Source organism: Cavia porcellus, unplaced genomic scaffold, assembly GCF_034190915.1.
Source record: "Cavia porcellus strain 051 isolate PalLab524CR breed Dunkin Hartley unplaced genomic scaffold, mCavPor4.1 scaffold_6, whole genome shotgun sequence".
NCBI classification, from domain to species: domain Eukaryota; kingdom Metazoa; phylum Chordata; class Mammalia; order Rodentia; family Caviidae; genus Cavia; species Cavia porcellus.
In genome coordinates, this window is record NW_026947489.1 from 94,288,801 (window position 1) to 94,312,202 (window position 23,402).

The 23,402-nt window shown below is 54.4% G+C and overlaps 1 protein-coding gene across 5 annotated transcripts in view; it reads right to left on the reverse strand.

Annotated features, from left to right (window-relative positions):
• Positions 1-14,461, reverse strand: part of Stat3 (signal transducer and activator of transcription 3) — a 29,000-nt gene extending 14,539 nt beyond the window's left edge. For all 5 annotated transcript variants that reach the window (XM_005002452.4, XM_013149674.3, XM_003466984.5 and 2 more), the window contains exons 1-2: positions 14,264-14,461; positions 609-755 (exon numbers count right to left, since the gene is read on the reverse strand). In XM_005002452.4, the coding sequence (XP_005002509.1) occupies positions 609-736 (128 nt within the window). In that variant the 5' untranslated portion in view covers positions 737-755; positions 14,264-14,461. The remainder of the gene's footprint in view (positions 1-608; positions 756-14,263) is intronic.
• Between the last annotated feature and the right edge of the window lie 8,941 nt (positions 14,462-23,402).

Sequence of the window (23,402 nt, forward strand, 5' to 3'; positions counted from 1 at the left end):
CAAGCTTGAGTCCAGTCTGGGCAGGTCCCTGGCTCAGGAAAAACCCATCTCAAAAACTAAAAAGGGCTGGGGATAGAGCTCACTGCTCAGGGGGTAGGTTCTGCAACCAGGACTGAAACTGAAACCAAAAGCACCAGGGCAGAGCCAGGCATGGCAGTGCACACCTGCTTATAATCCCAGCACTTAGGAGGCTGAGGCAGGAGAACTGTTTTGAGTTTGAGATTAGCTGGGGCTACAAAGTGAGCCCAAGGCCAGCCTGAACTACATAGCGAGACCCTGGCTCAAAAAGACACAAAATAAATAACGTGGCGCAGCAGGGCAGATCTGCTGCCAAAGCTCACTTGCTGTTTTTGAGCTTTCTTGCTCAGTGACAATTTGGTAATTCCTAATAATTTTCCCAGGCACTAGGAACTTGAGTAACCTGTATGTGAAAAAAATCAGTATCAAAAAAAGACATTTCTTGGCCACATCCCTGGAGAACCAGAAGACAGAGGTTCCCTGGAGGTGAGGCCCAAATGACCTAGGACAGTGTTTCCATGCAGAGCGCTCCCCTGCCGGTCCTGGGGCCCGGCCCCGGCCCCACCGCGGCTCCCTTGCCCCGCACTCACCAGTCCTGGCTCTCGATCCAGGGTGCCAGGAACTGCCGCAGCTCCATGGGGAAGCTGTCACTGTATAGCTGGTGCAGCTGCTCCAGGTAGCGCGTGTCCAGCTGCTGCAGCTGGTTCCACTGCGCCATGCTGCTGGCTTGATCCTGCCTGGAAGCATAGCCACTGTCACCACGAGCCCTGAGGGGCCCGACCCGCCAACACCCCACCGAATAGGTTCGGGATCCAGGGCTTGGTGGTATTGTGTTTTCTTCCAAGCCAGCCTCTCACTATGAGCTCAGGCTGGCCATGAACTCTTGGCAGCCATCCTGCCTCAGCCTGCACTGCACAGTGAGATTCTGTCTCAAAACCAAACAAAAAAGCCACAGAGGTGCGTGAGGCAAGAACTCCCTCTCAGGCCAGCTTCTGTGTGTTCCAGGACCCAGCACTCCTAACCCCACGCCTTCGGGCTGCAGACGGGCCTCCTCTGTCCACCCCTCTGTCCGTGCCAGGAGACCACTGCGCCCCCTCCTGAGGCAGGAAGGAGGTGGGGAGCATGGCGGCTGCCCTGGTGCAGTCTCGGGATGCAACTGTGTGCTCGGCTCTCGCTCCTGAACTGAACATCGGAAACCCAGGCTCACAAGCGGTTCCCGGATCCTCAGGGCCACAGGCTACCCTGTCTGTCTCCTTCCCCAGGGCTGCCACTTGGGACTCACTAAAAATAGCTGCAAGTCAGAGCCGCAACCAGGGCGCAGCAGGGCTCCGACAGCAGTGTGGGTAGGCTCCCTGCTGAAGCCAGGAACTGTGGCAGAGCAGCTTCGGTAAAAAAACAAAGGCCAGCAGGGGCACACACCTATAACTGTAGCACACCAGAGGCCGAGACAGGAGCATCTCCATGAGTTCTAGACCAGCCTGGGTTACACAGCAAGTTCACGGCCAGCCTGAACTACACGCAAGATCCTGTCTCAAACAAAACAAGAGCAAACCAAGGCCACACCCATGCAGAGTAGCCCAGCAGGATGGCTGACACCTGCCTCTCTGGGTCAGGATCCTTGAGTTTCTCAGGACCTCGCTGTGCAGAAATCCACACATCCTGTGAGCGGTCAGACCACTCACAGATCTGTCAAGGCCCAGCTGCTGTGGCCAAGAGTAGCCCGGTTGCTTCCAGCCAGGCAAGGCTAGGCTGTTATCCCATCCCTCTGGGAGGCTGAGGCAGGATTCCAAGTTTGAGCCCAGCCTGGGCAATTTAGGGATTTAGTTAGATCCTGTTTTCAAACAAAATCATAAAAAAAACAAGAAAAACATGGAAGTCTAGGGAGCCAGTTCAATGTGAAGGCCTTTGGTTGGTCCTGAATACCACTGCAAAAGGAAAAACCAAAAAAAAAGAGGAAGTGTTTAGATGCATTGGACCAGGCCAGGCATGGTGGTGCACACCTACAAACTCAGTACGTGAGAGGCTGAGGCAGGAGGATCACTCAGAGCTCAAGGCTGGTCTGGGCTACACATCGAGACAGAGCCTCAAACAAACAAACAAAAAACAGTCAAAGAGCAGGCGGGGCTTCCAAGTCTAGCAGGACCCATGGCTGTCGGCCGACCACTCACACTAAGTGACGTGGCAGCTGCGGTAGTCAGACCAGAGCCCTGCTGTGCGCCCAAGGAGCCGGCACCAAGTGCCTAGGTGAAGCCGCCAACCAGCTTTCGTTCTCAGGGCTTTACTAGAAAAATCTTAGAAGTGGCCACTTTATTTCGCCATCCCAAGGCTGCTTTTCAGAGGACCAATTAAGCTAAAGTGCGCCCTCAGTTCTGCGGAAAGCGCTGCTTTTGTGCAGAGTAATCCTCACGAAGTGGGAAGAGGCTAAAGAGGAAAGGGAAGGTGGGGCAGCAGGGGGGGGGGCTGGAAGATACCAGCTGCCCCTAGGGACTCAAGAAACCCTTCCTGATCAGGCATGTGCACATGTGTGTGACCCCACCTGTGTCTGTCTCCGCGCCCCCCCCCCCCACTGGGGAGGCAGAGGCAGGAGGATGGCTTGGAGTGAGCACAGCTGTCCTCATAATGAGTTCAAGAGACCCACCTAACTACAGAACCACCCTGTCTCAAAAAAAAAAAAGTTTTAAAAAGAGAAAACAAGAACAATTCTAAGCCCGCAGGGGGAGTGGTTGCCATAGTGGTGGCCTCAGGCGTGGCTTGGTCCTCTCAGGGACCTGGTGGACTGATCTTGGCATTGAGGGCCCATGGCAGAGCACCTGGGAGCTTGTTCTCTGTAACAGGACACAGAGGGAAAGGACGGCCACATGCTGTCACCCAGGGCTTCCTGGACTTCCCAAGGTGCCTGTGGTCAATGGGGCTCTTGGGGTCAGACCCGCCCCAGCCACCGAGTCCTGGTTCTGTCTGTGCTCTCATCTGCGGAAACCAGAGATGCGTCAGGAGCCCCAAGAGAGGCCAGGGCACTGCCTGGCACCAGCTCAGACAGAGGAAACTCGAAGCCCAAGGGAGGAGGTGATGGGACGATAATCCAGAGTGGACAGCAGGCTGCGGAGAGCATCTGCTCTCGTGTCACGAGTCTTCCTTGAAGTATCCACACTTTACACTCAGGAAGCTGAGGCAGGAGGATCCCTGTGAGCTCCAGGCCAGCCTGCGCTGCACAGGTCTCAGAAAACCCCAGTAATAATAAATAAGGGTCACTACTTCAGCAGACAGCAAGGATCCTACGGCTGCCCCATGGAGAACCTGGACCTGGCCACTTTGACAGCCACTTACCCCTTTGTGCCTCAGTTTCCTCACCTGTGAAGGGGAGAGAGGACTTGAAGCTCTCAAGACCTAATCGCTGGCTGATCCTGACAGGTGGCTAGGTTGCTCCATTGCTGTCCATGCCTCAGCTAAGCTCAGAGCCCTGCCCCGACCTGGACCCACCAGGCCCCATCTCCCTGCCCACTACACTGACCCCACAGCCACCAACAGCCACCCTACAGGACAGCCAGGCCATGGCAAGGACAAGGATGGCACTACCCTGCCTTGGACTCCCTAAACAGGGACTCAGAGGGACAGCCAGCTCTAGCCTCGAGGCCTCTGGGTCATGTGACAGGCACACCCCCAGGGGCCCATGCTCCTGAGAGGGGTCCGTCCCTTTCCCTGGCACTGGCTATGCCGGAAACTACTCTGACCGGCACTTGGGAAGCTGAGGCAGGAGGATCACTGCAAATGTGAGCCCAGTCCGGGCCATATACCAAGACCTGTCCCCAAAATTCCAAGAACTCACAAGAAACACCTGCTGCTGTGTTCTCATCTCCAGCTGACATCGCTTGCAGTCACTGTTCGCCCTGGGGACCTTGGACAGAGACCTGTCCACCCCAGTCACTGCCTGACTCTGCCCTGGGTTCTAGACCCAACCCCATCCCGGCCACCACTTCCCCTATGCAGCAGAGGAGAAGCTGGCCCAGGACAGCCGGGCCCCCTCCCAGACCTCCAGCAGCTGCCAGGGAGTCAGTGAAGCTTCCGCTCCAGGGCACTCCATTATGGCTCACTTCACACCTGAGCATCGTCTTTCTGAGCAGAGTAAAACACTGGGAGGCAGGAAGCAGCGGAGGTGGTGAGGAAAGGCATCTTCTCAACCTACCAGAAGCTCGACAGGTGCCTAAACTGGTGGAGCAAGGGGTGGGGGCACTCAGGAGGCTGAGGCAGGAGGGTTCTGAGTGAAGAGGCGGACTGGACCCTAGGTTTGAACCCCAGCACCACAGAAGGAAAAAGCAAACAGTAGCCCAAGCCCATGGCCCGGGGGAAGCTGGAGGGCCGGGAAGCAGCTCTCATAGCTGGGCAGGGGCAGGAGGCTGCTTCACTCCACAGTAGCTTCTAAGCTTTCTTTGGTTTTCAAATATTTGCATGCATTACCGGGATGCAAATTAGTGTTATTTTTAAGCAAAATGGTTAGTATCAAAAAGCAATAGAAAGACAAAGAGTAGCATTTTATCTTCCCTTACAAGGAACCTTTAAAAAAAAAAAAACGAATCACTTTCTTGTTTTCTGATTTGCTTTTGTTTTTCCTGACAGGTTCCCACGTAGCTCGGACTGGCCTTGAACTCACTATGCAGCCCATGCTGGGCTCCAAGACTCGGCAGACATCTCCCTGCTTCAGCCTCTGCTGGGAGGGCAGGTGTGTGCCACCATGCCCAGCCTGGAGACCCCTCTTAATGACCTTACTCACCCAGTGACCTAAACATTCCTGATCTGGAGCCGGTGGCAGAGTAGAGGTGGTGACGCCAAAGACAGGTCTTTGTCCCCGCTGAGCCCAGCCCGACCACACCCTGGAGAACATGACCCCAACCAGAGCTGTAAAGATAACAGGACAGCGCCCACCTGGGCCAGGTGTCCACCTAGGGCAGGTGTCTGCTCTGAGCCCCTGGGGTTTTTCCGAGACAGGTTCCCCGAAGCCGGAACTGACCTTGAGCTGCTGGGCTCAGCTTCCCCAGCTCAGGGTCAAGACCTGAGCCAGGCCCAGGCAAACCCTAAACTTTTCAACGCTAAGCTCTAATCTGGGGTTTCCAGAGCCAAGCAGGTGCAAGCCCACACTCTGCCACACTTGCTGGGCCCATCAGTCTCCTTGGAAGCCACTATCTCATGCTGTTCTTTAAGCTGAACCTCCAGAGCCAGGTGTAGGGTTGCAGGCCAGTCACCCAGCCCTTGGGAGGCTGAGACAGGAGGGTCTCAAGGTGTTCAAGGCCACCCTGAGCTACACAGCAAGATCCCTGTCTCAAAAGAAAAGAAAACTTGGAAGCTGCAGCAAACAGGGCCCAGTAGACTAACAGGGAAGGGGACTGTGCTCATTCCTGTGCAGTGTCCACTCCGCCATGCAGACCAGCGTGTGAGGCTGCGCCCGCAGGAGGGTGAGCAGCTCCGGCCAGCCTGGGAGACTAAGCGATCCGGCCTCTACCCCGTGGAGATAACTTAGAAAGGGCTGGGAGAGAGCTCAGCCTTCCCAGGTTCATTCTCCGACGCCACGAGCCTGGAAGCCGCACTCGGGCACACATGAGTAAGAACATGAGTCTGGAGAGGTCTTGAGGCTAGCAACGGGGTGGTGACAACTGGACAGCAGGAGGTGACGGGAAACAAAGCCAGGCCCATCGGTGTACCCCAGTCGCCAGCTGCTTAGGAGCCAGCGAAACCCAACCAAAAAAGATAAAAAAGATCCCCGATTCCGGGCTTAAGAAGAGGTGAAAGTCGGGATGTTCAGGGCCCTGAAACTGCTGGGTGGCAGCAGTTACAGAAACACAGGCCACAGTTAATAAGCTGGTGCCTGCTGGGTTCCCCAGTGGTGACTGGGGCAGCACATTCCCAAAGCTGTCACCAGCGGAGCTTGGAGGGCAATGCATACCTGGGGAATGCAGTATGCACCTGGGCACAGTGTCTGTAAATCCAAAACCACTTGTGGGTGGGGTGGGGATGGAACCCAGGGCCTTCAGCATGCTAGGCCAGCGCTGGGCCATTAGCCCCAGGCTACTAATTTCTGGGGTTTTTTTGAGATAGGGTCTTGCTATGCAGCCCAGAGTGGCCAGGAATCCTCCTGTCTCAGCCTCCTAAGAGCTGGGATCACGAGCTGCTTCCAGTCTATTAACTTTAAAAACTTAACCTAATTGTGCTTTTATAGCCAGGTGTGGTGGTGAGTGGTTAGAATCCCACCATCTTGGGAAGCTGAAGCAGGAGGATCACAAGTTCAAACTCAGCCTGGGCAAGTTAGCAACTTCAGGGTGGCACTGTCTCCAAAAGATAAAAAATAAATTTAAAAGAGCCGAGGTTTGGCTGTGTGTGATGAAAGCCCTGAACAATCAATCCTCAGTGCTGGAACAAAAAAATAAGAGACACCTTTCCAGTGTGTGGCAGCAGAGTGATTAAGGTCTGAGCTGCAGAAATCACACCCATGGGGGGGGGATCACACCCATCATTGCATCTAGGGCAGCAAGAATTCCACCCCTGCCCTCTGGGCAGGGTAAGTATCATCCCCCAGATAAGGGTGAGCATCTCACAGCCCCAGGCTTCCCCAATTATCCACTTTTAAATCTTATCTCTACTGTTAAGATCTCTAACAACCACAAGCAAATGTCTTTTCAAATTTGTTACACAATTACAAGAAAATTGAGAGCTTTGGTCACAGGTAACAAAAGAGAGTGAACCTCATTCCCAGTTATCTGAAGTAAATCAGTAGGTTACTAGTGTTAACTAGTTAAAAAAAAACCAAACAAACAAACAAACAAAAACCAAAAAAACTTTCAAAAATTAATTCAGGGGCTGGGGACTTAGCTCAGCGGCATAAGCGCCTGCCTTGCAAGCAGGCAGTCGTGAGTTCGATCCCTGGTACTGATAAAAATGAAAAAGACAAAAAAAAAAAAAATTTTAATGCAAGCAAATTCCAGCACTTGGGAGGAGGCTGAAGCAGGAGGATCACCAGGAGTTCAAGGCCAACCTGGTACAGAGGAGCTCAGCCTCAAACTACAACAGAAAGTTACCCTGCAGGCATAAACAGCTTTTAAAAGGTTCACAGACCTTCTAGCAATAAAACCAGCCTTCGGATGGGGAAAACTGGGAGTCCTTTCTTTAGTCAGTCATAACCTTTCCTTGCTTAACAGTCAGGTACATAAACTCCGGGAAAAGTAAACAAAATAAAAAGGAATCTTCAAAGCATTTTTCTTTATGTGTTACTGGCTCACTGGACCGTTCATCTGTATTTGAAAAACAAAAATTCCTGAGCCCTATGGGCGCAATTTGATCTCAAATAACCAGGGAATTTTTTTCTTTTTTCTTTTGGTGTCTTTCGAGGCAGGGTCTCAATACATAGTCCAGGCTGGCCTCAAATTCACTGCAATCCTCCGGAGGGAGGACAGGCATATGCCACTGGGCCCACCTTGCTTAATTCATTTTTAAAAATAATTCAAGCCTACTGCATGCTAAGAGTAGTTACTATTTTCCAAAGTAAACCAAAAAAACTAGTAGAAACACTGGCACTGCTGGAAGTTTTGGAAATCTGCCATCTGGCACAGCAGAAAACGGCTGAATTCTTGTGACTGCTCTCAATCAGTCTGTTGTAAAATCCCATCTTGGCTGAAGTACTTGAGGAAAATTTAGCTTCACACAAACATACTAGTTAGGAAAGGGAAAGACCTTTACAGTCTCTTCGGATAATTTTGAGTATTCTTCTATAACACCACACCCAAATCCTACATGCCCAGCTGTGATGCGGGACATGAACCCAGGCTTTGCTGGCATTGGCAGAGATCCTCCTGCCTCAGCCTTCAGAGTGCTGGGATGGCAGGCACATGTCACAGTGCTCTGCTAGAAGCGCCCTCTCTGTGCCTCCCATTTCTTCACAGATATCAAAAGGCCACCAGTGCAGGGCGGGAGGGGAGGAGTTGCCCCGTGTGTGGTTTTACGATGGATAACAAACCAGTTCTGTTTGGGGGTAAGTATGCACATGTGTTTACACATATGTGTGTGTGCCTGTGCACGCTGTGCCAGATCTGGGGCCTTGAGCCTGCTCAGCCGAAGCCCCTGAGCCTCCACGCACCCGAGGCCCCTGCACTTCTGATCCCAACATCTCATGTATTTCTTCAGAAATGGCTCTTTTTCTTTTTTTGCATGAATAAGCTTTCTGACTTGGGGATAGTTTTAAACTTCCAGCAAAGCTGAGCAGAGAGCTCTCGTGCACCCTGGTGCGCCTCCCCCCCACCTCCAGCACTGGGACGGGAACAGGGCACAGGACAGGTGTGTGTGACAAGCAGAGACCTGGGCGCTCTGGGGCCTGACCATCTGAGGGTGGAGTCACCTGGTGACCCCAGGGAGTCCCAGAGATCTGTTCCCTTCTGCTCGGGTGAGGAAGCACAGCAACTCCTGCTCAGGTGAGGTGGGGGCTGAGGCGAGAGGACCACATGCAAGCCCAGCCCGGCCACCTCACTCCATGGTGAGGCCCTGCTGGAGACAAGAAAGGGGAGGATGCAGCTCGGTGCTGAAGACCTGGGTTCAATCCCAGTAGTTTAAAAAACAAGGAGCAAAGCCACACCCGCTGCGGGTGCTACCGGGACTACATGGCCCTGAACGCCAGGCCAGGACCGGGCTCTGGGCTCTGGGCTCCAGCCGCTCTTGGACCAAGCTGAGCCACAAGCCCTGTGGCCGGGCCTGTCCCTGTCCCTTTCCGAAATGGCTTCGACCGGCAGCCCAGCCCCACTTTCACTTTCTCTTTCGGGCCCTGCCGGCTTCCTATTGCCTACACCACAGGAGACCCAGGCTCCCGCTCCTCCTGTCCCCCAGCACGACAGCGATGAGAGGCCCTGGGCCCCATTAGAGACCCCAGGGACACTGTGATACTGGTGTGCAAAGCAGTCACAAGGGGCCCGGTACGTACAGGAAAGAAAGCTGCTGCACGTGGCCGGTCCCCAGGACGCACCCTGACTCAGGCTTGCAGACGGAAAAGAAAGGATGGCGGCTTCTGCTGCTGCCAGCCAATCCGTGCTGCCTGGTGGGGCGCAGTGCCTCCCAGCTCCTCAGGAGGTAGAGGCAGAAGAGTTCCCAGCCAGAGGTAGAGGTGAGACCCAGCTTTCTCCAGGTGCTTCCCTGACAAACCCTGAGCCCCACCACTCCTTCAGGGTCACCTGCACGGCTTGTGTCACCAGAAACTCCCAGGCACCATACCCCAGGCAGAGATCAGGGTTTAACATGCCAAGCAGGCGCACACCTGTGATCTTGGCCTTCTGAGAGGCTGAGGCAGGAAGGTGCCAAGTTCAAGCCCAGCCAGGGCAGCTTAGCAAGACCTTGTCGCAGTAAAGGGCTGGGGCTGGGGTTCAGCACGGAGGCCCTGAGTTCCAGTGCCAGCGACGGGAGAGGGGGAGCAAAAACAGAAGGCTCCTAGCATGTTGCGCTCAGCTCAGAGAACACAGGTTTTGTCAGAGGCAGGGCACAAGAGCGAGGGCTTTGCGGGTGGAGGCCTGTGAGGCCTCCACGCAAATCCCCAGCCCAGCTCAGTCTCTTCCTTGGGTCACCCTGACCCCCGTGACTCATGATTCCACGTGCACACACTGTGATGGTGACAGCACTTCTTAGTGCCTGGCTCCCGGCCTTGGCCTCCGCTGTTGCATGGCAGACCCAGAAGCCTCAGCCTCTGCATCCTGCATGGGACCCACAGAACCCAAGCAGCAGCCTGAGGTCCGGTACAGAGCTGGATCGGAGCCGCGCGGTCCTTGCCTTGAAGCTCTCAGAGCCAGAGCCTAGTGTGTGTCCCAAGGCCACAGCACAAGTCTCCTGCAGGCAGAAAGTCCTCCCCAGCAAGCAAAGGCCAGGTAAGCACTTCGGTGATAATCACATGACTGATCGATCTGAGTGATGCTTATACTCCACACATGAACAGTGACTGACATGACTCAGTGGCCTCCCCTCCCCTGCCGTCCTAGACCACGAGCAGTGCTTGGAAGGCTCCTGGCTGCTCCTTCAACCTTGAATGGAACTACTACTCCTGTGCATCCTACAGAGCCCTGTCCAGGTGCTACCTGAATAAGTCCTCTGTAATAAAGGCCTGGCCTTACCCCTGGAGAGAATGGATCTCTTTTCTTGGGCATTTAATAAGAACTTCAGTTTGGGGGGCTGGGGATTTAGCTCAGTGGCATAAGCACCTGCCTTAAAAGCAAGTGGTCGTGAGTTCGATCCCCGGTACCGATAAAAATGAAAAAGACAAAAAAATAATTACATTAAGAACTTCAGTTTGCAAAGTGCTTCATAAGCACCAGCAGACAGCCAAGCACTTAAGTGCAGTTTCTGCAACAGCACCTATGGAGCAGCACTGTCATCATCCTCTCCTTCCACAGACAAGGAAACTGAAGCTCAGATCCTACACAGGAAACAGCAGGCCCCTACCTAGCTTCTCCCTGCCCGAACCTCATACCAGTCTTCTGGAAGCGGACAATTTGTTCTTCTCAGGCCCAGCTGGGCACAACCAGTTCTCCATGTGCGTCTGCTGATGTGGGTGGGAACCCTCGCCTGTCCCCCAGCTCTCAGGAGGCTGAGGCAGGGTGATCGCTGCCAGTCTGAGCCAGCCTGGGACACATAGTGACTCTGAGGCCGGCCTGAGGTCCGTAGCAAGACCCTGTCTCAAAACACCAAAAGAGCTGTGAGACTCCTGATGGGACGAGAGAGAATGAACAGCGTAGGAACTTAATTCTCCCACAAGTTTCTCCTCTGAAAACCTGGGAATGTTAAACAATTCACCACCAAATCCTACCCCGCCTCCACAGGACACGGAAGCCACAGTTCGCAGGTGGGGGACCCAGTCAGGCCACATAGTCCAGCTGTGCCCTGGGCAGCGGGGCTCTGGGGACCCCCCTGGGTGCTGCCGCTGACTACGATTTGCCTGTTTGCATTCTCTGTGGGCTCAGAGACTGCACTCAGGGCCCAGCGTACCTGTGCCAACCCTCCGGGAATGGTCAATGCCCTCAGCCCTGTGGGTCATTTTCCCTAAAATAAAGCCCCCAAAAGCCACCATAAAAATATTTTTCAATATGAAAGACAAAAATGGAAGCAGCAGGGCAAAAACAAAAACAAACAAACAAAAAAGAACTGGGTGGCAATGTGTATGTAGCCAGTCAACAATCCGCAGAAACAAACTTTTGCACATAGGTTCCCTATACTTTTCACCCCGAGTGCGCAGGGCAGTGCCAATGGATTCTGCTCATGCCAGCACAGCCCAGACTCACTGGAACCCAGGATGGGGCCTCAAGTCTGTCAGGGCCCCAACAACCTCCCGTCCTTATCGAGAAGGCCTTCACAAGCAGCAATTCCCTTGCCCTTACTAACTCCCCTAAACCAGCATTTGGGGTCACATCTCGGTATCTTCTTGCCCCCCATTCTTTTATTTTGATTTAACACTGGGTCTCACCATGTAGCCTAGGCTGGCCTCGAGCTCACAGGGATCCTCCTGCCTCAGCCTCCCAGAGTGCTGGGATCCCAGGTATGCCGACCACCACAGCATGGAAGGCACCTGTCCTTGGTGTGCTTCAGTACCAGCGGTTACCTGCCACACAACACAGGTCAGCCCCAGATGGCCTCAGTCTGTCACCACAAATGGTTATAGTGCCTGCTACCTGGCAAGACGGTACTCACCTGTGACCTCAGCGCTCAGGAGGCTGAGGCAGGAAGAGCATCATGAATTCAAGCCCAGCCTGGGCTACAAAAGGAGCTTTTTGTGTTTTTTTTTTTGGGGGGGGGGTTGTACTGGGAATCAAATTCAGGACCCTGCACTTGCCAAACGGGTGCTGTGCTGATGAGCTATATCCCCGGTCCTACATAAGGAGCTCAAGGCCTGCCTGGACCACACAGACTGTCTCAGCGAAGCAACGAGGAGAGCATTTATTAGGCTGCCCTCGCAGACCCAACACTGACTGAGCCAAGTGGGAAAAGTTACCCTCTGCTGCATTCCACAGCAGTGCTCAGAAACCAGGAGCTGCAGAGGAGCTGGGCTTGGTCCTCCAGGAGACTCCCCCCCCCCGCCCCGCCCCTCTCAGCACAAGGTCAGGTCCCAGGAGGGGCCGAAAGGAGACCGTGCAAGGTGACCGCTGCAAAACCACGGACACTTGGGTTTAAAGGACAATTGAGTCGAGGTTGCCTGGTACCCACATCTCTGCTAGCAGCAGCTGAACCTCACTGGGAATTCTGCTGACCATAAAACCAGCTACTTCCTGAGCAGGGGTGAAAATGACCTAAATCAGCCCATTTCTGCTTCTCTTTCTCCCCATTCATCCTTGGAGTCCCTTAGCTCCTCCAAGAGCCGGCGGGGACCCCTGACCAAGTCCCCGCACTCAGCACGGTGCAGGCGCCGAGAACTCACAAAATACAGAGACTTGAGTTGCCCTGTGTGGCATTCTCGGGCCTCCCTTTCTTTGTCTCCAATCAAGGGACAGCGTCACAGTCACAGGTCCCTGCCCCACACACCTACCAGGGCCACATCATCACTGAGGGCCCCAAATGGCTCTTCTTTTCAAACAAGCAAGACAGCAAAGATCCAGGAATCTGAGCCAGGTGAGGCAGTGCAAACCTGTCATCTCAGCTACCCAGGAGGAGGGCTGCAGGTGTGAGGCCAGCCTGGGCAATTTAGCAAGACTCTGCCTCAAAATCAAAAACATAAAACACTGCTGAGCCTTGTGTTACATGCCTGTGATCCCAGCAGCCAGAAGGCTGAGGCAGGAGGATTCCCACAAATTTGAAATTAGCCTGGACTACAGTGAGTTCAAGGCCAGCCCTAACTACATGAGTCTTTGTCTCAAAAAAAGCCCCAAACATGTATATAAGTATATATGTGAATTTTTTTTAAGGGCTGGGGATGTAGCTCAGTAGTAAAGTACTTTCCTAGCATGAATGTGCTCAAGTCCTTTGTGACAGGTACACTAACAAATAGACCAAGATCAACACTCCGCAATTATTGGTTTTTAAATTCCAGATTTTGCCAGGGATTTTGCTCAGCAGCATAAGCCTCTGCCTGGCATCATGAGTTTGATCTCTGGTACGAAAAAATATATAAATACATAAATATATTCCAGATTTCTCCCCCTACCGCCGCCACTGTGCAAATGTCTGAGCAGAAGCTCCCCCAGTCTGGCGTCTGGGGCTTGTAGTAAAGAAACAGTGTGTCGATTCCAGGAACATATACATACTTAGCAAGACTAAGAATTTGGCTGAAGCAAGTCATAACACAGCCTTGCTACGTTCGTAAACGATGGAAATGATTCACCACTTTTGATTTACTCCGAAGAAACCCCCATGCAAACCACCAGTCCAAACCTTACGACGGATGCCAGGCCAGGCGACAGAGAAGCCCTCGATTCCTCCCCGGGCGCCAGCAGGTGCACTCCGCGTTGCTTTCGCTGGTTAATGAGAAGTAGAGCCGAACCCCTGGGGAGCCCAGGCGTCTCCACACTCAGCGCTGGCCGATTCCGGGGAAGAACCGACTTGCGCAGGCGGCTCCCGGCCTGCTCGCTTCCCGTGCAACCGCAGCCGGCGGCGCAGGTACGAGGTGCCCCGGAGCTCGGCCAAGCCGGCCAGCCCGTCTTTGTCTCCCTCTGGTCCGCGTTTGCCAAGACCTTGGCTGCGCGACAGGAAACTCGGGCCTGATTGGCCCGCGCTGCCCCGTGCAGTTAGTGAGGCAACCCCGCTCCGGCGACCGCAAGGCTGGCCGCTCGCCTCCCGGGCCACTTCCCCAGGTGCTTCTGCGGGGGCGACGCCACGGAGGAAAGACAGGCGCTCCGCGCCCCGATCACGTCTCGGGTTCACTTTATTATTTTATTTGTTTGCCAGGGTGGGCGCGAGCGGGGCTTCACCCAGGGGCGGGTGTAAAAAGGTATCAGGTCTTACGGTTTCCCGATAGGAAACCCGACTGTTAGGCAATGGCCGGGGCGACACCTATCCTACCCCGGGGGCAGCCGCCCGGCCCGGCCAGGAAGTGGCCCAGCCGGGCAGCCGAGGCAGGAGGGCCTCTGCCCCCGCCCAACCCCCCCACGCACGGGGCGGACGACTGACAGTCGGCCCAGTCCCTCGGGAGTTCCGGGCGTCCCCGCGCCGTTACCCTCCATGTCACCCGCGTGCCCCCACTCCGATCGCCGCGACCCCGGTCCCGGTCCGGCCCGGCACTCGCGCGCCCCGCAGCCCCACCCAGCCTCACCTGCTTCCCGGCCGAGGCCCCACGGGCCGGGCTGTGCGGCGCCGGGCGGGCTGGGACTCCTCGGGCCCGGGCCTGTCGGGGCCGAGAGGGGACGCGGCACCGAGCGGGTTGTCGTCGGGATTCCGCCGGGACGCTCTTCCCTCGGAGGTGGCAACGTCGGAACCTTAGGCTCCCCCTCCCGGGCCGCACCGCCCCAGCTCCGGAAACCGCTGAATTACAGCTCCTTCAGCCAATCCCCGACCTGCCCGGGCCCGGCCCAGACCCGCCTTTATGCATAATTCATGAGACGGGCAGCGCGCTCGGCTACTCAGACGCCCCAGCGGGGGCGCTGGGCGGCCGAAGCCCCACCTACTGACCAATCAGAGGAGCCTCCAGCGGAGGGGGCGGAGTCTGGAACCCGCTGGGGACGCCCCTATGTTGGCTGTTCCGAGGGCGCGTTGCTCCTCCTGCCGCGGCGGCCCGGGAGGAGCTGGCACAGGCGTGCGGCGGGAGGGCGCGCGCTGGCGGAACGGCCTGCTGAAAACTCAGCTGAGTTCCTGGCAGCGCGTGACGTCAGGGCGCTTTAAATGCCCGCTTGGCCCCCATCATCCGCGCCGCCTCTGCCCGGGCACAACGTGGGCGTGGGCTGCAGCGCTGCTCTGGCGGGCCCGCGCCCCGCACCCGGCCCGGCTGCCCAAGGCCGCGAGGGGACCTGGGCCCCCGTGTACCAGGACGCACGCGCCCTAGTCGTGACATGAGCGCGGAGAAATTACCGAGGTGCGTGGGGGGCCGGGCAGCAGGGCAGCGACACTGTGACACCAGTGACACCCATGACCGGCCCGGCGCGGGGACACGGCCGCCAGGCGCACGGGGTCGCCCATCGGCTCCTTTGCACTTCGTGTACGTGGTACCTGAGTCACTGCCTGCACAGGCCTGCTCTCCTACTGGGGACGGAGTCTGGGGCTTTAGCACTGAGCGAAGTCCCTTGTCCTGCTCTCTGTCAACTTGCCCAGGCTGGGCTTAAACACCATGCTCCTGCCTCAGCCTCCCAGAGTTCGAGGGTCTCAGGCCCCGCTCGGGGATAGGGCTCATGAGCCCAACATACAGATAATCCCTGGTGACAGTGTTTTCAGTGAAATGAACATTTATCTTTGGTTTAAAAAAAAAAAATAAAGGTTGAAGGTTGAAAATGGAGTCCCTTCCTCCAGTCCTTCCTGGAAATCGGTGTCCTTATTAATTCCTGGTGAGAAAATCATTGACCATGCCAGGTTCGGGGGCGCATGACTGTGACACCAGCACTCGGGAGGCTGAAGCAGGAGGATCACGGCGAGTTCGAGGTCAGCCAGAACTGTACAGGGAGACCCTGTCTCAAGAAACAAAAATGACTCAGCCTTTAGGGTTAGGGCTTCACAGTTCTGCCCCCCCCCCCCAATTCTGGGAATCCAATCCAAGAGCTGCACACTGAGTTACATCTTTCCCCTTTTTATTTTGAGACAAGGCTTAAATTGTGAATTTGTGATCCTCCTGCCTCAGCCTCCGGAAGAGCTGGGTTTACAGTCTGTGCCCCCATACCAACCCTGCTGTTTATCTTTGTCTTCATGGCAGGACAGACCTCACCCATCTGACTGAGCTCGATTTGGCTGTGGACTCCCATGCAGTCCCGCCCCGATACCAGGCTCTAACATTTGTCAATGACTTCTATTGGCAAAGTTCTTACCACCTCTTCTCATGCCAGCCCCATGCGCAGAGCGGAAAGGCCTTGCCACCCACTGAGGGAAACCAAAGCCAAAGCAACAGTGGTCAGGCCGAGGGCTTGGGGCTGAGGTGGGGCTTCCTATAATTACAAGGCACTGGGTTCCATGCACAGCACTGTAAGACAAAAGTTACTACGGACGCTGGAGTTAGCCTGCCTCCTGGGCAAACAACTTGGGTTACAGCCTGGCTCTGGGGTTCACCTTGACCAAAGCCTTGAGTTTCGACCCAAATGCCGGCCACTGTGATTGCAGCAGTGTATGTAAACATCGATCTGAGCCCAGATGCGTGAGTCTGTGCATGTGATTTTGGTCAGTGCTTCGTCAACTCACTGTGATTCCTGCTACGGAAAGGTAGCTGAGAAAGGAAGGGAAGAGACAGAAGGCAATCTGGGACTGGTGATACACCTCAGTGACATAAGCACCTGCCTGACAAGTAAGTGCAAGGTCCTGAGTTCGATTCCCAGTACCAAAAGGAAGAAGAAAGCAATCACGATTGGAAAGAACAGCGTTAGACCAGGGAAGCAGCATCTGGAGAGCAGTTTACAGTTCTGAATAGGTCCAGAGTTCCTGAGGCAGTGACAGGTCCTGGTGGGCTCCAGCTTCTCCCGAGGACAGAAAGGACAGAGAGCCGATCCCTGATGTCCGTAGAGGAGGGGACACCCCTTCCAACCATACCCCCCTTCCACCCATCCTCCCCTCCTGCCAGTGGGAGAGGTCAACCTGAATAGTGAGTGCAGCGTGAAACTTGGTTTCTGGTAAACTAGGAACATTTGATAGCTTTTTAGTGAACATACTGGGAAGATTATTGCTGTCTCTGGCAAGTTATGCAGCCCTGTATGCTACTAGGAAAAGGTTAGTTAAGGGGAGCTTTGGGAGGCTTGGAACCCACTATGGGCACTTCCATTATTTCTTGTGGGAAAAATAGTCTTGACTTACAACCAGCCTGAGTTAGAGGTAGCCTGTGTGGACAAATTGAGTTCAAATTCAATAAGAGTCCACTGCACAAGCCGGGCATGTTGGTGCACACTTGTGATCCCAGCACTTGAGAGGCTGAGGCAGGTGGATTGCTGTTGAGTTTGAGGCCAGCCTGGGCAATACAGTAAGCCCCTGTCTCAAAAACAAAAACAAAACAATGAGCCTCCAGCACACCCAGCTGCTGTCACTGCTTGTGTCCCCTCGGTTTGGCCCCAAGATTCCACCAAGTCAACATGAGCTTTGCATCCTTCCCACCTCAGGCACCACACTGTGCCACCGGCCCTGAACTCGTCATCTCCTCCATCTTCTAGGTGTTCCCATCCACCTAGAATACCTTCCCTTTCCTCCTTCCTTCCCTGTAAACTCCTACTCACCCTTCTAAGTCCCAACCCTGCCTGGGATTTAGCTCAGTGGCATAAGCACCTGCCTGGCAAGCAAAAGGTCCTGAGTTCAATCCCTGGTACCGCAAAAAAAAAAAAAAAAAAAATTTTCATCTCATGTGAGCTCCCCTGGGTCTCCCCAGATTCATCAGACTAATTTTATCTCTGCCTCTGCTGACTCCACCAGCAGCAGCTCCTCCCTAGTCCAGATCAGAGCTTACCACCTCGTGCTGGAATGTGTCCATGTAGCAGCTGCTTCTGACAGTACAGGGAAGGCATGTGTGGGCCGATTCCCATGTCCTGGGAACCGTACCAAGTATCTCCCACAATCAGTTAGTCATCATGGAACCAGAAGGCAGGGTTAGGATTCTCACCCCACATCTGGGGGAACCTCTAAGTCATGGGAGAGGAAAGGCCCATCCAGGATGGGTTCCACAGTGGGACCTGAGGGGCGGACTCAGATGAGCACAGCCTCTTGTACCCCTCAGCTCTGCCCACCCAGAATCCCGGCACCTGCTTCTTGGCTTGGAGTAAAGCTACAGGTGGAGCCAGGGTGGACCCAGCTCTGGCAGAGAGCACTCCTCTCCCACACAGGGTCCTGGGCTTGGTCTGCAGCTCTGCAAAGGAAAACAAAAGCCCTTGAGTTAACAGAATGGAAATAAAGTTGCCTTAAGCTGGGTTTGGTGCAGGCCTGTCCTCCCAGCATTCAGGAAGCTGAGGCAGGAGGGTCACCTGGAATCAGCCAGCCAGGGGAGCTAAGCAAGACTGTGACTTGGACTTGCAAAATCTGGGGTGCAGTGTGCCCTGGGGTTCATCCCCAGTGCCATAGAAATAAAAGAGTTCGGACACCCAGTGAGTGCAAAGATGGTTTATAAGTGTGTCCAACTCGCTGAGAGCCTCCCGTGGTCTGCACCCGTGCTTTAGGGTGAACAGAGAGCTCGGGGCACCCCAGTGCAGGCTGAAGCCAGCAGACCTCAGCCCGCCCAGGTTACCGATTCATGAGCAAATAAACTCTGAGCTGGGAGAAAGCACTGGCTCCCCATAGCCTCATGGAGGAGAGGATTATGGTTTAGGGGGGGCCAGGCCATGGCAGCTGCTCTAAGGCAGCAGGCAGGACACAGCGGGCGGGGGAAGATCAGAGAGGAAGGGGTCAGGGACCAGACTCAGTCTCCAAGGCCGTGCACTGTGACCTGCCTGCACACACCAAGAACACACCCTGATGCCCCCCCCCCGTGGCCTCCAAGTCAATCATAGTGACACACTCGGGAGGGTGGCTGGTTACACAGGTGCGGGTGATGGCAGTTTTCCGTGTCACCTCAGAGAGGCTTGGGAGCTCTAGCCACATCCGGAAGAGACATCCGTCAGGCTTCTAAAGTTCTAAAAATGTCTTTGCGCTCCCCGAGCTTGGTGGGATTAGCTGTCGGACCCCAGCTCAGGGAGGCTCGGCAGTGACCACACCCTGTGATACCACACTGTTCGAGGCTGAGGCAGGAGGGTCACACGTCGGGATCCTGTCTCAAAAGTGAAGAGAAATCATAAGCTGGGGAAGGTGGAGCTCAGTGCCAGAAAAAATTTCAAAAGACGCGTGGCAAAGAGATCTGGGGAGAGACCCAGGATGTCACCAACAGGGACAAAAAGCAATTGTGCTGGGCACAGTGCTACATCCCTATGATCCCGGCACTCAGGAGGCTGAGGTGGTAGGATCACTGAAAGTTTAAAGCCAGCCTGGGGCTTGTCTCAAAAAAAAAGAGGAAGAAAGGAGGGGGGGAAGCAATTTATAAAATCAACTTGTCAGGTGAGAGGACCCCAGCCTCACAGCTGCTGCCCACTAGCAGGGGAGAAGCGGCCTGAACTCCGGGGGCACTCGGGGTATGCCTGCACACAAACGCCACTGTCTCCACACAAGCACCCCACTCTTGTCCAAAGGGTGCTGCTCTCCTTTGGATCTCATGACATCAGCCACACCTGTTCTGCTGGTCCTCAAGAAGCCTCACCAGGCAGGCTCTGCTGCCCAAGGATCCCGCCTAGCCTTCCTGTGCAGGGCCTTTGCACGTGCTGTCCTGGCTCTTCCTGCTGGGCCTCCTACTGGCCTTTCTGTCTATTCTGGGAAGGTTGCACTAATCCCACATAGTGAGTATTGCTCTCATCTCAACCAGTTCATCTGGATTGCTATTTTTGTTGTCTTTTTTTTTTTTTTCCAGTACCAGAGATTGAACTCATGACCTCACACTTGCCAGGCAGGTGCTTGTGCCACTGAGCTAAATCCCCAGCTGTTTGTTTTTAAAACAAAGTCTCGCTGTAGTTGTTGTAACCCCCCCAAAAAAAACACAACACCCCATGATGAAAAATCCAGTAAGACCCCCAAGATGAAAAACGGGGCAAGATGACGTCTTTTTAAAAAAAAGTGCATTTATTGTAGCTGGCCCAGCGACACAGTGCAGATGGAATTTGCAAAGCTATGCAACTGAGTTAGAATTTTGACTAATTTTTATAGTTCATCTATTTTATAGTTCACTGATCATTAAGTACATAGCGATGAGAAACAAGGTGGGCCTTTGTTCCCCTTTGCTTGAGGTCAGAGGCATTTCACAGTGGGTGGTTAGCCAATTCATAGCCCTTGGTCTGCCAATTCTAGGAACATTTGTCTCTCATAAAGGGAACAGTGATTGACACAGCATCATTTGTCTCTTACAAGGGGAACAAAGGTTGACATAGCAAACAGGTTACTGGGGTGGAGCGGGGGAACGACGCATACAGAACAGCATGAGGATGCGGTCAGTTAATCTATAACTATATGGTTGGTGCTTGGTTACTAGGGCGATAAGCATAAAGCATGACAGTAGTAACTCAGGCTGGCCTCAGACTCACAGGAGCCTCCTGCCTCAGCCTCCCAAATGCTGAGATGACAGGCATCTGTGACCACACCAGGCTGTCTACCCGGCACTGCCCGCTGCTCCCTCTTCCGCCCAAGACGCCCTCCCCCAGGGCCACTGTGGCAGTCAGCTCAGCAGCTGCGCTGCCTGGAAAGCTGAGGAGTTTGGGCCTCTGAAGAAGAATGCACTGTGCAGGCACAGGCTTGTGGGCCCAGGTACACTCGTGTGCAAATAGAGAACACAATTCTACCTTGCTTAACTTGCATGAACGGCCTTTGGCTGGAGACACACTTGCACTTGGAGCAAGTGGATGAGAGCCAGACCAGGCAGGACACAGCTCAGTGCCCTACTCGCCCTGCAGCTGACCTTGGGCTGGCTGCTTCACCTCCCTGAGCCTCAGTTTCCCTTCTAGGCACTGCTCATTGTGCAAGCCCTGCCAGCTTGGGGCCAGGCCAGCAGGTCCTGCTGCTGGGTTTTACACAGGTGGATGGAGAAGCCACTCGCACAGAAGCCAAGCTGCTCCCAAATTCCCACACAGTGTGAGTGGCCACTCCTGGGGAAGTGGCAGTTCCGGGAACAGAGACTGGCTTATCCCGCTGAGGCCATGGCAGGCACGTGTCACAGCTTGACAGAAAACGTTCACCTCGTGTCTGTCTGCTCAGAGATCACCGGTCTGAAATCCTCCCTGGCTGAACAACGGTGACTGGTGCTGCAGACCTGAGGGGATGCCCCATGGCAGGAGCCCCCATCTTCTCTGATGGTGCCCACACCCCTGCCATCGTCCCCATAAAGAGGGTTCTCCTGCCTTCAGTTCTTTTTTTTTTTTTTTTCCTGCCTTCAGTTCTTTTTGGTACTGGGAATGGGACTCTGAGCCTTCTCACTGAACTGGTTGTTTTTTAAATTTTGTTTTTTTTATTTTGAAGCAGGGTGTCACTAAATTTTCCAGGCTGGACTCAAACTTCCAGTTCTCCTGCCTCAGCTTCCTGGGTGCTGGGATTCCAGGCCATGCGCCCTGGAATGGACAGCACCTGCTGTTGGAGTAGCTCCAGGGCCCCTTCACCAGACTTGCTCCTCCCGCCAGCCGTGGACCCTGTGCCTCAGGTATTCTGTGGCCTGTTCCCTGGCCACAGGTCACGAAACCCACAGGGAACACTAGTGTTGACTGGTTGAACTTACTTCTCCCGGCTGGGAATCTCCATCTGGGAACTGGGAGCCCCAGAGCTGAGTCTCATTACCACCAGTGCATCCGAGGGGCGTCTGTCAGCTCCTGGGGCAAAAGTCTGGAACATTCCCGGATTCAAGTCTGAAGAACAACCCGGCAGCTGTCCAACATCGATTTCCCTCTTCACATTGGCCAAAGTCCTCTCCTTACAACCCTGACAGATGGTCATGTGCACAAAAGAGGTCCCGGAGGATTACATTTCCAAATAAATAAACCAGGCATGGTGGTGCACACCTGTGATCTTAGCATTCAGGAGGCTGAGGCAGGAGGATTGTAAATTTAAGACCAGTCTGGGGCTACCTGGGATCCGGCCAAGGTGAGACTTAGGCAGCTGCACAAGAAGGCAATTCACCCCCGGTCTTGGTAAGCGCTCCTGGTGTGGGCCCGGAGGAGACTCAGTCAGTGGCTCCTGTGAGCTTACGGTGCATGGGCTGAGAATCAAACACCCCCCCCCCCACCCCACACCCGGTTAGCACCTGGGGTCAAAGGTCAGAGCATCTCTTGGGAGGATGACCATATGAAATATGGCAAATATGGGGATTTCTTTCCATCTTCTGTTTGCAGGCAAAGGTTGTTTTCACTGTTATGTCTTGTAATGATTGTTTTGCTCTATTTAATATTCTCCTGGATTGGTTTTATAGTGTTCTGTTTTTGAGTTGACTTTGCTCTATCTGATGGAATGGACAACTATTGTGAAGATAACAAGATCTATTGTGGTACCTGTTACTGGATCCTGCTCTAAAGTTCTATACCAATTTCACTGCATTGTCTCGATTGGCTTTGTTCTGTTATATTTTACTACCTTCAAAATAAAATTTAAAAAAAGGACCAGTCTGAGCTGCTCTATTGAACTGTATCTAAAAAAATAAAAATAAAAATAAATAATATCTCCAAATGATACTGTACCAGGGATGGGGATGTAGCTCAGCAATGCAGTGCCTGCCTGGCAAGTGCAAGGTCCTGAGTTCAATTCCTGGTACTCACAAAAAAAGAAAGAAAGACAAAACAAATGATCCATACCTGCTGGGTGTTTGTGTGTATGTAAGTATACTTTGTGAATTCACACGTCAGAAATCATCTAAGGAAGGATTTAAGCAAGATATGATATTTTTCCTATCAGGTTTTTTTTTTTTTTTTGTTTTGTTTTTTGAGACAGCATTTTGCTATGTAGCCCAGGCTGGCCTAACTTAGCCTCCTGAGTGCTGGGATTGCAGGTGTGCACCTCCACACCCAGCTGAAGCAATGCAAGATCTCCTACCTTGGACCAGGCAAGTTTTTGAGCCATGGTTAAGCTCCAAGCTCGGCAGACAGGAAAATCAAGTAAGACGTGGCCTCTATCTCCCAGTAACACCTGCAGCCCCTCCTGAGCTCAGGGAAGCGGCTCTCAGCCCCTGTGCCCGGAGGAGCCCCAGCCTCACCGACCCACTCCCGCACACAGTCTGTGCGCTACAGGCCTAGGGGCTTGCAGCTTTCTGGAACATCTGCAGCTGTCACTGACTGTGTGAAGCCCGCACACAAATGGTAGGGGAGGAGCTCGGGTGGCCGGTCTGCCCCCTCCAGCTCTGCTGAGCCCAGCAACCACGGGCTCCGGCCCAGCCAGCGACCCTCCCGCCTGGGAATCCGCTGGTACTGCTATTGGTGCCCAGGGCTGGCGCAGGCGACGCTGAGCCTTCTCCCAGCTCCCAGCTCCACCCCAGCCCGGCCCCTTGCTCACCGCCCCTAGCGCTGGAGGTGGGAGGCGGCCCTGCGAGTTCTGAGCAGATGCCACGCCCTCAAGCGCCTCTGAAAGCACCTAGCAGAAAACCCCGTCTTCACTGGGTGCTTGGGGCAGCATTCGGAAAGAACCTCCGCTATTAGCACACACCCGTGCTGGCATGGACCGGGAAGAGGAGGGTGAGTCCTGGTTCTGCATCAGAGTCTGGACGCACCCAAGGGAGTCGCCCTAGCCCAGCTCTG